The sequence below is a fragment of the Hoplias malabaricus genome, chromosome 3, assembly GCF_029633855.1.
Source record: "Hoplias malabaricus isolate fHopMal1 chromosome 3, fHopMal1.hap1, whole genome shotgun sequence".
Lineage (NCBI taxonomy): Eukaryota > Metazoa > Chordata > Actinopteri > Characiformes > Erythrinidae > Hoplias > Hoplias malabaricus.
In genome coordinates this window covers 4,537,876-4,555,645 of record NC_089802.1, presented here as the reverse complement: position 1 = coordinate 4,555,645, position 17,770 = coordinate 4,537,876, and the positions used below count along the sequence as shown (strand labels likewise).

At 45.8% G+C, this 17,770-nt stretch overlaps 1 protein-coding gene across 1 annotated transcript in view; it reads right to left on the bottom strand.

Moving 5' to 3' along the window:
- The window catches only part of tcerg1l (transcription elongation regulator 1 like), a 134,955-nt gene extending 117,395 nt beyond the window's left edge, over nucleotides 1–17,560 (bottom strand). The window contains exons 1-3 of the mRNA XM_066665255.1: nucleotides 17,285–17,560; nucleotides 8,715–8,861; nucleotides 5,140–5,320 (exon numbers count right to left, since the gene is read on the bottom strand). Of these exons, the coding sequence (XP_066521352.1) occupies nucleotides 5,140–5,320; nucleotides 8,715–8,861; nucleotides 17,285–17,560 (604 nt within the window). The remainder of the gene's footprint in view (nucleotides 1–5,139; nucleotides 5,321–8,714; nucleotides 8,862–17,284) is intronic.
- Between the last annotated feature and the right edge of the window lie 210 nt (nucleotides 17,561–17,770).

Sequence of the window (17,770 nt, the reverse complement as noted above, 5' to 3'; positions counted from 1 at the left end):
GATTCAGAGCCTACCTGGAATCATTGGGCGCAAGGCGGGAATACACCCTGGAGGGGGCGCCAGTCCTTCACAGGGCAACACACACACACACACTCACTCACACATTCACACCTACAGACACTTTTGAGTCGCCAATCCACCTACCAATGTGTTTTTGGACTGTGGGAGGAAACCGGAGCACCTGGAGGAAACCCACGCAGACACAGGGAGAACACACCACACTCCTCACAGACAGTCACCCAGAGGAAACCCACGCAGACACAGAGAGAACACACCACACTCCTCACAGACAATCACCCGGAGGAAACCCACACGGACACAGGGAGAACACACCACACTCCTCACAGACAGTCACCCGGAGCGGGAATCGAACCCACAACCTCCAGGTCCCTGGAGCTGAGTGACTGCGACACCTACCTGCTGCGCCACCATGCCGCCCTCTAATTTGTCAATATTAGTTAATTTTATTTGATTCAAATGATCATATACCATATACCCAATGCTAAGAAGCTGGAAGGGTGAAAACCAGCATGGGCTTCCTCCAAGACAAATGAAGACAGCCACTGGGTCTTTTTAAACTGCAACAAATGCAGCGATAAACAGCAGAAGACTTGAAGAAGAACACTAATTATCAATTCTGTTACATCAACACACAGACATTTTTACTGGCTAGCAGTACATTTAAACTTTCCCAGAGACAGAGAGAGAGAGAGAGAGAGAGAGAGAGGGAGAGAGCAATTGCAATCTCTTTAACTCCCAACCACAGATGGATGGAACAGTGATAGGGATCACACTAGACAAATCCAGATAAAGAAAAATGACCAAGGCCACACAACTGATGCTGACATGTTTAATGTTTGACTATTGTTTGCACCATGAAAATATATCAGCTTCCAAATGCAAATGTCAGATACAGAGCAGCTTTTCTTAGTAATGTTGCACAGTTTTCCACTGTGCAGTCATATGATGGTATAAATTTGAGGAGACACGAGGTAGAATTTCGTAACGCTTCACTGAGCTGTAATAGGGAGAATGTAACATTTGGAGAATAGTAGGAAACCATCTCCCTTCCTCCCCCTTGATTTCAGGACAGTGCCGTAAAAGTGAATTACTCACCAAAGTTAGCAGCCATCTGTGCAACCGACAGTGCTTCTCTGAATGAATTCGGCATATATGTATAGGCCTGCTGTACATATGGCTTAGTAAATATAACCTAAACGGACTCGAACCAACGCACTTGACCTTTATTGCTGTTCAAAAATGTACTAAGAACAGGATACATTTCAAAAAGTGCCGTGATGTGCAGTCTGATGTAAAGAAGAACCATGTGTACACACAGGAACACATCGAAAGCACAGTCACGTCTCAGCTTGTGTTCCAAGCCTTCAGTATTTCACAGTCTTTTTCACAGTGAGACAAAATCCTCCACAGGAGTGAACTTTTCATCTCTCAAGGACTAATCCTTCAGCATCACACAAGTGGACCTGCAAACTAATCCATCTCTGTCCAGCTGTGAATAGGAGTCTACAGGGGACAGAAGGGAGCACACCCAGGTGCCTGCTGCAGGACTGCGCTCTATTACAGGCCACTAAACTACGCAGGTGTGTCTCGAACCTGACTCTATTTTCTCCGACTCTGTCTTTTGTCCTAAAATCCTGTTGTTGGAAGTACTCCAAGTGCTACAGAGGAACACTGTTCAGGAAGTCTTTCAACACCGCAGTCCTTCTGTCCTGCTTCAAAATTAACCCATTAAACAGCTGATTTTATTATTATTATTATTATTATTATTAATATGATTATTGTTATTAATTTGCACTTCAAATTTTTGCTGATTGCTACATTTTTTTTACTTACATCAGACTCACTGTCTACTAAACACAACCCATTTTGCCTTGAATTTAACCCTCATATGACCTACTCTGCGTCATATATTGGGGTCACTATTGCAGAAGAGTAGGTAAGTAGAAGGATGAAAGAGGGTAATGAACCCGAACTCCGCATTTTGCGGGGTTAAAAACACAACTTATATAATCAGCTTTGTAAGTCTTGAATATCTGAATGCATCTGTGAGCTCCGTATACCGTTAGAAAGCGCAGATCCTACCATTTCTAGGTTTTTGTAGGTTTCACATCAAATAATACTGCATTAGATCAACAAATATAAACTAAAAAGCTTAAATAATTCTTTATTGTGTGTATTCTAAATAAACAAGCATTATTTCATCATGTTTTAAAAGATTATAATAATAATAAATAATTGTAAATATTATCCGCATCTGAGAAAACTGCCAAAGTACCAAAATATGTTTTATTTGTTGAGATATTGTCCATATTTGCCCTGAAATAAATTCCTGAAAGTCTGGGCCTGCTGTGACTGTCAGAACTTTATCAGTCATACATCCCAGAGCTTAGAATTTCAAGAAAAATATGTCCGTCTGATGCTACAAATTTATTTTGTCACAGTAATATGACATGTAATAAATTAGCATTAAAAATGCTTATGTTTTCAACTAAAAGACACCTCACACTAACAATATGTGTGAAGATATCCGATGTGGGAGTATGATTTCAAGGCTGTACATTGAAAATAATGAAAAAAAAAGCAGGCACTAGGTAAAATTTTGGTCAAAACACGACAAATTTATAGAAAAATTGATTGAAAACCTCAAGTGATTACATATTTGAGTAGCAAAGGGACATTAGAAAATAAAACAACATACTGAATATGGCTATTTCACATAATTACTGTTTAAATGCAACTGAAAGAAGCACTGAAAAAAAAACGGAATAGCAAAATAGCTATTATAGGGTTCTTAGGGTTAAAAATGTATGCAGAGCAGCCAATGGACTACAGCCTGACTGTAGAACTACAGAGAGCACCTGCATGGTCAGTGGAGCTGATAAAGTGGACAATGAATGTAGAATTATAGAGTGTATACATCTCTCCAGCCCTCAGCGCTGCTGCCCTATTATTACAGCCCTTTCCCTCATTTCAACACTCACCTGAGACTTATTAACCCTTAGCTTCAAAACCTCTCAGTGAACTGCCTCATTTTGCTAAGTCTATGCTGTAGTTGTTGAGTTTTCTTCTCTTCTGTCTGTCTCTGCTGGGTTTGACCCATTTGTTTTGGGTTGAGAAGTTTCTATCTTCACTCCATTCGTCATGGAATATTCATATGGTGTGAAGGATAACTGGTAGTTTCGAACTATGTAAAAAAAAACAGTTTAAATTGCTTTGTTCCAGCAACGATGAAATGTTAATGCAGCCTCTTTTTTAAAAGCTATAGTTTATAAGGTCACTTCACCCTGAAGATACATCAAATGGCTTCCTACCACTCCAATGAGTGTTAAACAGTTAAACACACTCTTTTTTTAAAGAAACCTGTTCCATGGTGTGAAAGATTTGCTTCAATATTGTAGGGGACTGTTTCTATCGCTTTTTCCATGAGTGAACAGAGTTCTGGGTCTTAATGAAATGTGTGTCCTGCTTTGGTGGAAACTACTACGGGTCCAGCTTTGTGAGAACAGAAACTAGTGAGGATGTAGAATGACTCAAAGGTCTCTGCACTCTATGTAAGAAGCACCACAATATCAGAACATGTGTGTATACATTATATGTCAACTACTACATTCTTACCAGTGGCGGATGCTGGTCTTTCAAGGAGGGGAAGCTCAATTTCGTCCTACGTCATAAAATGTGTCAGTTTATTTATACGTAAATTCTACCCTCCGTTCCTTTTCAAGAAAATGATCTGTGACCCTGTCGTACCAACAAGGCGTCTTTTCCAGGGACTTGACTAGTGTCCTCTCAATGACCAGCAGAGCTAGGCTGCTTAAACGGCCTTGGCCCATGTGAAGTGTGTCCCCCTGTGAGTGCTTTGTGACGGTGGAGGGGCTCAGCAGCACCCGCTGGACAGAAACTGCGATAGAAGTCAGAAAGAGTGATAGAAGTCAGTCTCCAAACACAAGCAGCTACAAAAAAACCCACCAGAAATAGAAGATCGATTTGTCGCTAGTCGTTTTTAACAAAGAAAATGCTGCTAAGAGGAATAAGAAAGTCTCAGGTTCAACTCAGAACAGAATGAAAATTTTATGCTCCCACGGATCTTTACACCAAAGGATCGCTGATTGGTTCATTACGCTGTCAATCAAAAAGGGATTTAGTCTCAGACAGATCATCCAATCACCATGCAGAAGCTGAGCATCCGGGCCAGCCGAGGCCAGCCCACTGCCCCATAGACCCCCAGAGATGCTCTTCGCTGCTTCGCTATTGAACTCTGTGGCCACACTGTTTAAAGCACTGTGAAGCTGCGGGAATGATTGAGAGGAAAGCCGCGTCTTTACCAGTGATAAGAAGCTGATTCTGAACAAAAGTTAATCGCCTTGCAGTGCATATTTATTCAATGACATATACACACAACAGTATATATTTGATCACTTATTTTTTGACATTTTAGGGCAAGCTGAGCTTCCCTTGCAGTCTTAGAGCAATCGCCTCTGATTCTTACATATGTAGGTGAAGCTGCACTGGCTGGTAGTCGAAGCCTAACCTGTGGATCACATCTCTGTGAGCAGCCAATCATCATCTCAGTCCACATTTTATGAACAGACGAGTAAAACCAACACCACAGTGACAACTACTATAAATGATCCAGTCACTACTATGAAGCCGGGGTGTACATTGAATACTGGGCATAATGGGCCCACATACAGGCTCCTGCAGTTAAATGGATTTCTCATTTGTCCTCTGTAAGATCAGTCTACGGTGTGGGTGCGCGGCACTGTCACACACTGAAGCTGCAAGGAGAATTTATGCCTGAAGAGATACAAAATGTGGCCATTTTCAGTTTGATTTCACAAGCACCAATCACACCGCTTCCCCTCCCACACATTAACATGCAGACGGCAAGGCAGCCCTAATGTTTTTTAGGGGCACCGTAAAACGAAAGTTGACAGGCTCCAGATAGCTTTACATGCAGTTAAAAAGAGAGGGGATTAAACCCAGGAGAACAGAAACTTGTTAGAAGGGCCTGGAATAGAAGCGGGGTGCGATAAACCCCTCGATTAAAAAAGCTGGCTTGACAGCGGCCATCAGTGGCCAGGCCGAGAGAATGGAGGATTAGAAAATTCCTCCTCCTACCTGAAACCCGCCTGGGCGTAAGGAGAAGAGTGTGGAAATTCCTGGAGGCGGCGGTTGGCCTGGATATGCTCATTGCCACTTGATTCGTCATCAGCCTTGGCTTTTCCTGCCTCTGGAAAATTCCCACCTCCTCTGGGCTGATCCAGGTGGTCTCCAGGGCCAGGGTGTTATTAAGATAAACCTGTAAAATAAACGGAAAAGCGTAAGAGAAACAGTAAATCTCACTTTTACAACACATTTGCCATGTTTTGCGATTAGTGACCACACAGTGGGTGTAGTATATGCCCCAAATAGTTGTGCTGCAAGAAGAAGTGTTAATTTACTGCAGGACTGTTTTAATTAACCTTCAGCACTGGAAAATAATCTATTACCTAAACCCTCATTGTTGTGCTCAAAGCTACAATTAAAGCAAAATACCATAACAAAATGCTATTAGCAAAGGGGTGCACCTGCTTCGAATGGGTTTGTGCTCTTCCAGAAACTATTATTAAAAGCCCAGATCAGGGAAAACCTCATCATCATAGGTTTTTAAGAAGTGTGTCCCATGCAAACCCTTTAATAATAATAATAATAATAATAATACACTTTTCTCATCAGTCAAAAAAACAAAAAATGCCAACTTCCGTCTTTATCATGGTTGTGATGTCATAAACATGAATGCAATGCGGTGGGTCCAGAGCCTATCCTGGAATCATTGGGCGCAAGGCGGGGAATACACCCTGGAGGGGGCGCCAGATACAACACAGAAACAGACACACAATCACTCACACATTCACACCTACGGACACTTTTGAGTCGCCAATCCACCTACCAACGTGTGTTTTTGGACTGGGGGAGGAAACCGGAGCACCCGGAGGAAACCCACGCAGACACAGGGAGAACACACCACACTCCTCACAGACAGTCACCCGGAGGAAACCCACACAGACACAGAGAGAACACACCACACTCCTCACAGACAGTCACCCGGAGGAAACCCACACAGACACAGGGAGAACACACCACATTCCTCACAGACAGTCACCCGGAGGAAACCCACGCAGACACAGAGAGAACACACCACACTCCTCACAGACAGTCACCCGGAGGAAACCCACGCAGACACAGGGAGAACACACCACACTCCTCACAGACAGTCACCCGGAGGAAACCCACGCAGACACAGAGAGAACACACCACACTCCTCACAGAGAGTCACCCGGAGGAAACCCACGCAGACACAGAGAGAACACACCACACTCCTCACAGACAGTGACCCGGAGCGGGAATCGAACCCACAACCCACTGTCTGTTTTGTGCTGCATCAGTTTAGATTTCAAGTTCACACTGAAGTAGTTAGAGCTGTTTAAGTAAAAGGCTTTTAGCAGAACAAAGAAGTTGGGAAAAACAATGAGTAAAGGTTGCTTTGTTCTCTGTTGTTTTTTCTCTGATCTCAGACTGCAGTGATTTTCCAAGTAGGCAAAATAAATGGCAGCCAGTAGAGACATTTGCATATCGAGGCTGTCCAATGTTGATTATCAGTTTACTACATCATTTGAACACAGCAGCTGTTCTTCACATTGTGTAAAAATGTTATGATAAATGGACCAATAGAAATGCTCCAAAATTAAAATGACTTGGCATAAAATTGTTTTACATTGAATTCCACAGGAAGTTCTCCTCCTCTTATAAAGTTACTATTTTGGAGATACAGATATGTGCTTTTCTTTAGACAGGGATGATGTAGTATTTGTGGCTGTTTATACACCCCCCGAGAAAAGAGGACACCAGAGGCAGGAGCAGGTCGACTCTCAGACCATTCATTAAGCATTATGTATTAAATTCAACCTAAAAAGACTTTTAGTGACACATTTACCACAAGCAAACCTTGCTTCCTCCTCTTCTCAGGTCTGTCTCTGGGTTTAAACCTGCCAGTGTGGCCCTGCCACGTGTAACTCACTGGGAGCACACTGACAGGTAATCAGAGCCAAATCGAGCGAGGAGACATGCGGCTCATGGCTTTGAAGCTCCACCCCTCAGGTCAATTTTTTTAATTCCTGGGCTTTCAGAAGCAGGGAGGTGTATCTGATATGAGACGGAGAAGCACATGCTGATGTTCATGACATTAAATATAAACTTATAATACACAAGCAAATGCAAAGGCAACAACAGCAGCAGAAAGCAAAGGAAAGAATATCATAAATGATAGTCAAAAACAAGGAGATGAACCTGTGAGCTCAGGTGCAGGGCATGGTTAAGGGATACTAATATAATATAAAATACATATGGGGAATGGGCGGCACTGTGGTACAGCAGGTAGGTGTCGCAGTCACACAGCTCCAGGGTCCTGGAGGTTGTGGGTTCGATTCCCGTTCCGAGTGACTGTCTGTAAGGAGTGTGGTGTGTTCTCCCTGTGTCCGCGTGGGTTTCCTCCAGGTGACTGTCTGTGAGGTGTGTGGTGTGTTCTCCCTGTGTCTGCGTGGGTTTCCTCCGGGTGACTGTCTGTGAGGAGTGTGGTGTGTTCTCCCTGTGTCTGCGTGGGTTTCCTCCGGGTGACTGTCTGTGAGCAGTGTGGTGTGTTCTCCCTGTGTCTGCGTGGGTTTCCTCCGGGTGACTGTCTGTGAGGAGTGTGGTGTGTTCTCCCTTTGTCTGCGTGGGTTTCCTCCAGGTGACTGTCTGTGAGGAGTGTGGTGTGTTCTCCCTGTGTCTGCGTGGGTTTCCTCCGGGTGACTGACTGTGAGGAGTGTGGTGTGTTCTCTCTGTGTCTGCGTGGGTTTCCTCCGGGTGACTGTCTGTGAGGAGTGTGGTGTGTTCTCTCTGTGTCTGCATGGGTTTCCTCCAGGTGACTGTCTGTGAGGTGTGTGGTGTGTTCTCCCTGTGTCTGTGTGGGTTTCCTCCGGGTGACTGTCTGTGAGGAGTGTGGTGTGTTCTCCCTGTGTCTGCGTGGGTTTCCTCTGGGTGACTGTCTGTGAGGAGTGTGGTGTGTTCTCCCTGTGTCTGCGTGGGTTTCCTCCAGGTGACTGTCTGTGAGGAGTGTGGTGTGTTCTCCCTGTGTCTGCGTGGGTTTCCTCCGGGTGACTGACTGTGAGGAGTGTGGTGTGTTCTCTCTGTGTCTGCGTGGGTTTCCTCTGAGTGAATGTCTGTGAGGAGTGTGGTGTGTTCTCTCTGTGTCTGCATGGGTTTCCTCCAGGTGACTGTCTGTGAGGAGTGTGGTGTGTTCTCCCTGTGTCTGCGTGGGTTTCCTCCGGGTGACTGTCTGTGAGAAGTATGGCGTGTTCTCCCTGTGTCTGCGTGGGTTTCCTCCCATGGTCCAAGAATACACATTGGTAGGTGGACTGGCGACACAAAAGTCTCCATAGGTGTGAGTGTGTGAGTGACTGTGTGAGTGTTTGTGTTGCACCATGAAAGACTAGTGTCCCTATCTATTTTCAGGGTGTGTTCCCGCCGTTTGCCCAGTGTTTCCAGGTAGGCTCTGGACCCACCATGACCCTGAACTGGATAAGTGGTTACAGACAATGAATGAATGAACATATGGGAAAGGATCCAAGATCGGCCCTTTTTTAAAATTCCAGTAAAACAGCACTGCAGTGATTTACCTTGTAGTCCGGGACTCTTTTCTCATGCCAGGCTTTGCCGTAGTGTGCAGGCAGCAGGGTGCGGTACACAGGCGGAAAAACAGGAACCAGATCCACACCCGCAGAGGGCTGGAATCCCAGCATCGGAGGCCTGGAAGGAAGCTCCCACTGAGAGGGAGGAGAGAAAATGTTCACTCTGGTCAGGATCAGAATGGTTACTTAATTAATGAAGTACATGTTAACACTGAGAATATGTTCTGGCAGGGGCTCCCACCAACACAAATGTGCTACAGTGAAGTTCAAGCCAAATCAGAGAAACAAGGTGCTGTACGTCTACACATATAACCTCCAACACTTCATGACATTTCATCTCACAAGCCAAGACTCGGTCAGATATTTTCTGTGCACATTTTATGTTCAGGCATTTGTGTGAGAGCATTCATTCACTTGAAGGTGCAACCCTTGCTGACTCAGGTGGTTCATTGCATCCACAGCTGTTGTAATCTTCATCAAAAAGCTGTGACCAATTGAACAGGACACTCTCGAGCAGCTGCACATTAGCCGAAGGTCGCCATTCTCAGTGCCATCGTGCAGCATGGACTAGAGGTTATAAAGCCCTCTGCCAGTTGGCTGTGGAGAAGTGGATCTCAGTTGAGACAGACCTTTTATATATTTTCTCACTAATGTCCATGTGGCTAACTGCAACCGGTTTCTATAGCAATGTTCCACCATCGACAGCATGAAGTATTCTCAGAAGAGTATCAGAGTCTAAAATACTTTATAGAGCTTGAAGAACCTCAACATACAGTACTTAGTGGACCCTTGGGGCATGTTTTCTCCTGGAAATTAAGGCTTCTGTGATCGGATTATGTTCAGATTTCACTTCTCCACATGAAAAGCCAGGTGTAAATGCTCCTAAGGTGCTTTGTGACAGAAATCCCAGTGGCTGTAGGATTCAGCCCTTTCCTCGACTGCTGCTGATGATTCCCTTCCTGCTTTATGCTTTCATTAAGTTTTCAGTTTGTGGATAGTAGAGCTGGAGCAGCAGGTGAGAATCCATGTTTACAGCTGCTTTTCATTCGGTCAGTTTTGATTCCCGCTCCAGATGACTGTCTGTGAGGAGTGTGGTGTGTTCTCTCTGTGTCTGCGTGGGTTTCCTCCAGGTGACTGTCTGTGAGGAGTGTGGTGTGTTCTCCCTGTGTCTGCGTGGGTTTCCTCCGGGTGACTGTCTGTGAGGAGTGTGGTGTGTTCTCCCTGTGTCTGCGTGGGTTTCCTCCAGGTGACTGTCTGTGAGGAGTGTGGTGTGTTCTCCCTGTGTCTGCGTGGGTTTCCTCCGGGTGACTGTCTGTGAGGAGTGTGGTGTGTTCTCCCTGTGTCTGTGTGGGTTTCCTCCGGGTGACTGTCTGTGAGGAGTGTGGTGTGTTCTCCCTGTGTCTGTGTGGGTTTCCTCCGGGTGACTGTCTGTGAGGAGTGTGGTGTGTTCTCCCTGTGTCTGTGTGGGTTTCCTCCGGGTGACTGTCTGTGAGGAGTGTGGTGTGTTCAACCTGTGTCTGTGTGGGTTTCCTCCAGGTGACTGTCTGTGAGGAGTGTGGTGTGTTCTCTCTGTGTCTGCGTGGGTTTCCTCCGGGTGACTGTCTGTGAGGAGTGTGGTGTGTTCTCCCTGTGTCTGTGTGGGTTTCCTCCAGGTGACTGTCTGTGAGGGGTGTGGTGTGTTCTCCCTGTGTCTGTGTGGGTTTCCTCCAGGTGACTGTCTGTGAGGAGTGAGGTGTGTTCTCCCTGTGTCTGTGTGGGTTTCCTCCGGGTGACTGTCTGTGAGGAGTGTGGTGTGTTCTCCCTGTGTCTGCGTAGGTTTCCTCTGGGTGATTGTCTGTGAGGAGTGTGGTGTGTTCTCCCTGTATCTGTGTGGGTTTCCTCCGGGTGACTGTCTGTGAGGAGTGTGGTGTGTTCTCCGTGTCTGCGTGGGTTTCCTTCGGGTGACTGTCTGTGAGGAGTGTGGTGTGTTCTCCCTGTGTCTGCGTAGGTTTCCTCCGGGTGATTGTCTGTGAGGAGTGTGGTGTGTTCTCCCTGTGTCTGCGTGGGTTTCCTCCGGGTGATTGTCTGTGAGGAGTGTGGTGTGTTCTCCGTGTCTGCGTGGGTTTCCTTCGGGTGAATGTCTGTGAGGAGTGTGGTGTGTTCTTCCTGTCTCTGCGTAGGTTTCCTCTGGGTGACTGTCTGTGAGGAGTGTGGTGTGTTCTCCCTGTGTCTGCGTGGGTTTCCTGAGGAGTGTGGTGTGTTCTCCCTGTGTCTGCGTGGGTTTCCTCCGGGTGTTCCGGTTTCCTCCCACACTCCAAAAACACACGTTGGTCGGAGATGACCCAATGTGTCTGTAGGTGTGAGTGAGTGTGTGTGTTGCTCTGTGAATGACTGGCGCCCCCTCCAGGGTGTATTCCTGCCTTGATTCCAGGTAGGCTCTGGACCCACCGTGACTCTGAACTGCATAACCATTACAGATAAATAATGAATGAATCGGGATACAAACACACATTAATGCCAGTTGTACGCAGGTCCCGTTGGATCGACTGAAGAGCCTCTACTTTAGGGAATCAATAGTCATTCTATTATGAATGTTTTGTTTTTTTGTTTTTTTGATGCATTTTAAGCATGATCTGGTCAGTGACACCCCCTGAACAACAAAATCCACTGCCTCTCAGTTCAGACAGTCCACTTCTCAACTCTATCCCAATGTGCTGACAGTTGGGTTGGAGCAAAACTGTGAGATATCTGAGGGTCTCAGGGCCCCTAAGGACCAGTTGGAGAAGCACTGACATAAGTGATATATTAGAATCTCTTCATGTTTTTATTTCTCCTTCCAAGCGGCAACCTTGCACCTGTGAGTAGACTGAGAGTGAACAGGAAATCCAGACTCCGAGGGATTTCAGGGCTGAGTGCAAGGCAAATGTGTGAAGATGGTAGATCTTTATTTAGCCAAAGGCAACGTTTCCTTGTTTCAACAGCCAAGGGCCAGAGGCATTCTCACTTGGGGCCTGCTCGTATGATTCTGCAAATCTGCTTTGTGACAATATCTATTGTAAAACATGAAGAAAGGGAAACGGTGCCAAACGGAACCCATGGAATTGACAATATCAGGGATAGTCATGAATACAAATATGGGCAGTGAAACACTGAGGGGAATCTGATCTATTCTCATGGTGCTGCCTGAAGCTAAGGGTTCGGGCTGTGTGCGTTTAGGTGGGTGGGTGTGTGTGCATGTGTGTTCTTATTCTTTCTATTGTCAAGTATCCAATTCAGGGCTTTTCTAAGAAGCTCCTATCCTTTTGTAAAGACGGTTAACTTTATTTACAGTATGTACAGTTCATTCAATAACACTTTAACACAGTCTATGAATTCAAAATTTCCCGATCAATCACACAAACAGGAAATACATCACGAGTGGCAATTCCTATTTAATCCTATCTGCCCCCTTACATAAGCGCATAACAAAAATAGAGCAGACTCTTAGCTGGAGTCTATTGGTTTACACTTAGTAACCCCCCACCCCCGCCACCACCACCACCCACACACACACACACACTCCCTCCCTATTTTTCCCCTGCTAATAGACGAGTCCACTGTATGAACTTTCCAGCGCTCTGTCAGTTATTTTCCCGTAATGTGCCTGGAGCGCGGTGAAGGCGTAAAGAGAATCCTTAGTGCTGTAGAGTGGAGTCACTTCTCCGCTCTATCACTGATCTATTTCCACAGTGTTCAATATTAACCACACTCAGCTGCTGGAAGCACCACTTTGTGACACACTCTCCCCAGCTGAGTCATCTGCTCGCTACAGCGCAAGTCAGTCAAAGCCCAAAGCTCACCGCGATGCAACAGAGAGTCAATGTTTAAGAAAAAAAAAAAAAACGATGCGCACTATTCCTCTACGGCTGTCTCCCTCCGTCTTTCTCATTTCAGCTCAAGTCAACTTATCCAGCACCTTTTGTACTCGGAATGTACCTCAAGTCAACGGCGCAGTAAATAAATAAAAGGCTAAGAAAAATGTAGAACAAAATGGGGCCAAAAATAGTTCTCAGGAGCGGTGTAGATTGACTTGTGGTTCTTAGAGCAGTGCTTCTCAACCCTGTCTTTTGTATTCTTGTTTTGGGTTTGTTTATCTTGTTGGATTGATCTACTAGTCTTGGATTCCTTCTTTTTATTTACTTTGACTTCTGTTTATCTGCATTTAATAAACCTGTAGGATTATGCAAATATCTTCAGAGTGGTTTATGAGCCCTGGGGAGAGTATTTTAGTCAGATTTGTATAAATTCACAAAGACCAGGCAGATCAGATACCATGCGGTGTACATACAAACACATACACACTATCCCTCTTACGCATTCTCTCATTGCTTGTTGAGACCCACAACTCTGAATGACACTTATACAGAGAGCCTTAGGGTATTGAAGATGTCCTCTGAACTGATGCATCAAAGAACAGCGCCTCTGTGGTCATAGAGAAGAACTGCATGAAGAAATAACGCCTTCACTCTCTTTACTCATCACACTGGGCCCAGCTAACCTCATTCATACCCTTCAACATAATGGCCAATATGCTAATCCTGACCCAAGGTCAGTCCATTACCCTCCATGGCACACACGGACGGAAGGAGTGCGCTGCAGACTGACTGGCGAAGACTCGCCGTGACTATGAAACATGACAAGGCAAAATGTGAGCTTTAATGAGGTTTAATGAGGCCTAATCGGAGGTTTGTCAAACGCCCTCCCGTGACGCACGGCCCTGGAATCACGGAGATCAGAGGAAATGTTCCTGTCGACCGAGATTTCTATGAACTTGACTTTGAGGCAGCGGCACCAAAAGGCAACTTCCCTTTAATTCATTGAATTCAACAAATCAAACAGAATGTGGAGTTGTATGGTCAAATGTCATGTTGATATTACAATGACTGAATATTTATTTTAAGTTAAATATATGTGTTTTTAATGCGGCATGGTAGAGCAGCAGGTTAGTGTCGCAGTCACACAGCTTCAGGGACATGGAGGTTGTGGGTTCAAGTCCCACTCCGGGTGACTGTCTGTGACATGTGTTCTCCCCAAGTCCACGTGGGTTTCCCCCGGGTGACTGTCTGTGAGGTGTGTTCTCCCGGTGTCTGCGTGGGTTTCCTCCAGGTGCTCTGGTTTCCTCCCACAGCCCAAAAACACATGTTGGTGTGAGTGGATTGGCGACTAAAAGTCTCCAAAGGTGTGAGCGTGTGAGTGAATGTGTTTGTCACCCTGTAATGGACTGGCACCCCCTCCAGGGTGTGTTTCTGCCTTGCGCCCAGTGATTCTGGGTAGGCTCCAGACCCACCGCAACCCCAAACTGGATAAGTGTTAAAGACAATGAACGGATATTTGTTTTTAATTACAGTATTCTAAAAAGTACATTAGGCCATATATAAAAATCCGTTTACCTTAAATATCCAAAGACTTTTAAACACTTCTTTTAGTGCATTTTGCTGCTGTAATGTTTCCTTAATAAGCAACATAGAAAACATGGCAAAATAGGATGCCCCCGAGTAGCTAAATACATGGTCAATCAGTATCAAATGTTTGCTCTAGGGGTATAAATCCCCCATGCACTGGTCTCTGGAACAGCAAAACTTTTCCTGGAGTGAGGGAACCCTCTCCAGTACTTTCAAGATGATTTATACTGGCATTTGTGACCTAGGACTTCCTTCCACCATCATTCATTCATTCACTGCCTTTAACCGCTTATTCAGTTCAGGGTCGCGGTGGGTCCAGAGCCTACCCGGAATCATTGGGTGCAAGGAGAAAATCACCCTGGAGGGGGCGCCAGTCCTTCACAGGATGACACACACATTCACTCGCACACTCACACCTATGGACACCAATCCAACTACAAGTGCGAGTTTTTGGACCATGGAAGGAAACCGGAGCACCCAGAGGAAACCCACGCAGACACAGAGAGAACACACCACACTCCTCACAGACAGTCACCCGGAGGAAACCCACGCAGACACAGGGAGAACACACCACACTCCTCACAGACAGTCACCCGGAGGAAACCCACGCAGACACAGGGAGAACACACCACACTCCACACAGACAGTCACCCGGAGGAAACCCACGCAGACACAAAGAGAACACACCACACTCCTCACAGACAGTCACCCGGAGGAAACCCACGCAGACACAGGGAGAACACACCACACTCCTCACAGACAGTCACCCGGAGGAAACCCACGCAGACACAGGGAGAACACACCCAACTCCTCACAGACAGTCACCCAGAGCGGGAATCGAACCCACAACCTCCAGGTCCCTGAAGCTGTGTGACTGCAACACAGAAGTTGTTAACCTAACAATAACCCTCCCTTAACTTTAATTCATAAGAAATATTGGATGAATAAGTGCCCACACCCTTTGGCCTAGTGTTTTATTTGCTAAGAACAACTCTAATATTGCAGTAAACACAAATCACATGAGCACAGTCGGTATATATTTATGTATGACAGTGTTTTAGCTTCATCATTTCCAGATCTCTCCAGTGTTACTCCTAATTATCATCATCCGTGGCACAATCATTGGGTTCATTAGGTTAAATGAAGTGTGATACTGATGGAGATGAAGACATTTGTGATAGATGAACATTACGAAGGAATGTAGGACAAGACTTTGTTCTTCAAATAAGCTCTGAACACATCAGCTACTTTTCTCAGAGCAAGTCAAACTTGTTACATTTCACCACATAAAGAGTTGCTTGTATTCAGGGTGTTTTGCGTGTTATACAGTGTTCTTTTACAAACGCTTACTGCTTAGGATCCTTATGTGTTTACAGAGGTCCATTATATACAACAAGACAACATCAGAATATCACAATGAAATCTACAAAACCACATTTCATCCTCATTGTATGTGAACATTTTTACAGACACATTATATAACGGTGAACTATATTTTAAACACATACTTGGTACAAATATGTTCTTTTGGTCAAATGTGGATGAATTTACATTCAGAACCACGCTGGTAAATAACCTGAGCATGTTATTGCTGTCACAAAAAATGAATCAAAATTGTACTCTTTATATAATCCCACTTCTATAATCTAATATACAGCAGAAATGATTTAGTGGCTACTTTATTTTAAAGTATTAGTCAAAATAACACAAGGATAAAACAACACAGCAGCATTCATTCATTATCTGTAACCCTTATCCAGTTCAGGGTCACGGTGGGTCCAGAGTCTACCTGGAATCATTGGGCGCAAGGCGGGAATACACCCTGGAGGGGGCATCAGTCCTTCACAGGGCAACGCAGACACACACACACATTCACTCACACACTCACACCTACGGACACTTTTGAGTCACCAATCCACCTACCAACGTGTTTTTGGACTGTGGGAGGAAACCAGAGCACCCGGAGGAAACCCATGCAGACACAGGGAGAACACACCACACTCCTCACAGACAGTCACCCGGAGGAAACCCACGCAGACACAGGGAAACACACCACACTCCTCACAGACAGTCACCTGGAGGAAACCCACGCAGACACAGAGAGAACACACCACACTCTTCACAGACAGTGACCCGGAGGAAACCCACGCAGACACAGAGAGAACACACCACACTCCTCAAAGACAGTCACCTAGAGGAAACCCACGCAGACACAGAGAGAACACACCACACTCCTCACTGACAGTCACCTAGAGGAAACCCACGCAGACACAGGGAAAACACACCACACTCCTCACAGACAGTCACCCGGTGGAAATCCACACAGACACAGAGAGAACACACCAGAGACAGTCACCCGGAGCGAGAATCGAACCCACAACCTCCAAGCCACTGGAGCTGTGTGACTACAACCCTACCTGCTGCGCCCACAGCAGCATTCAACACCTGTCTAAACAGAACAGTCCGTTTCAGCACCTGTTCCTTTAAATGTTTGCTCCTGGGCTCTACAGTTGCAGATTGTAATTCACTTTTTTCAGCACTGTGCTGAACTAAAGGTTGGTGGGGTGGGGGTCCCTACTCTCCAACTAAAGTTACATAGCGCAGTGTCTACAGTACTGAGCCTAGAGTAGAAATAACAGAGACTCTGTTTTCCCTATTACAGGTCACTGAAGCACCACTGTGATTTTGAAGAAAAAAAATTAAGCCAAAAATACTACCCACTGTCCCTTTAAATGGTTGAACTTTGCCTTTGCGTTCTCACATGAACTGGTGCTGTGACTTCACATGAAACTTCCACGCAGCTGAAATGGTGACAGCTGCTTTGAATTTAGGTTGAGGAAGGAAAAACGACACATTGGAGATACAAGGATTTTCCTGACAGTAACTATATGCAAATAATCTGTGCAGGTACATCAAAGAGGCTTATGCAAATATATGTGCAATGATGTAAGCTCACCTTACATGGTTCTGTTTTGCAAATGCAAAGAGAAACATGCACTTTTTCTGCACAAACAGGTTTTGTCATTATGCAAACTTAACATATGCAAATTCGGGCTTGAATTTATGATTTTTTTATTATTATTTATACAAACTGCATATATGCAAATATGATTATATTACATGAGTGTTAACACTTACCTGAACACTGGTCAGGGGGAAAGGTGTGACCATGGGTTCGGCCGCTCTCAGAAGGGGGATGAAGGGCTCACAGGCGGAGGAGGAGGTGGAGGAGAGCAGCTGCCAGCGGGCGACAGAGCGCAGCATCGGTGGAGCTCTGGAGGTCACGATGAGTGGAGGGGGTGGAGCGGCGGAGGTCAGTGGACACAGACCCGGGAGCATCCACAGCAGCGGTGGCGGCGGGGGCTCGCCGGGCCACAACTGCCCCTGAGCCTGCACACGCTGCACCGGAATCATCACTACATCCTACACCAGGGGGCACTCTCCGGCAGGGGGTGGGGGCGAGGGGGAAGGGATATGGCGTGTGACCGAGGACCCTGGCAAATAAGCAGGGGAAAGAACAAGATGCACATTACATTGTCACTGAGCATTATCACATTAAAAGGCACTTGAGTTCTGTTGGCGCCCCCTTGTGGAGATCTTTTGACCTGCTAGACGTGAGTGAGT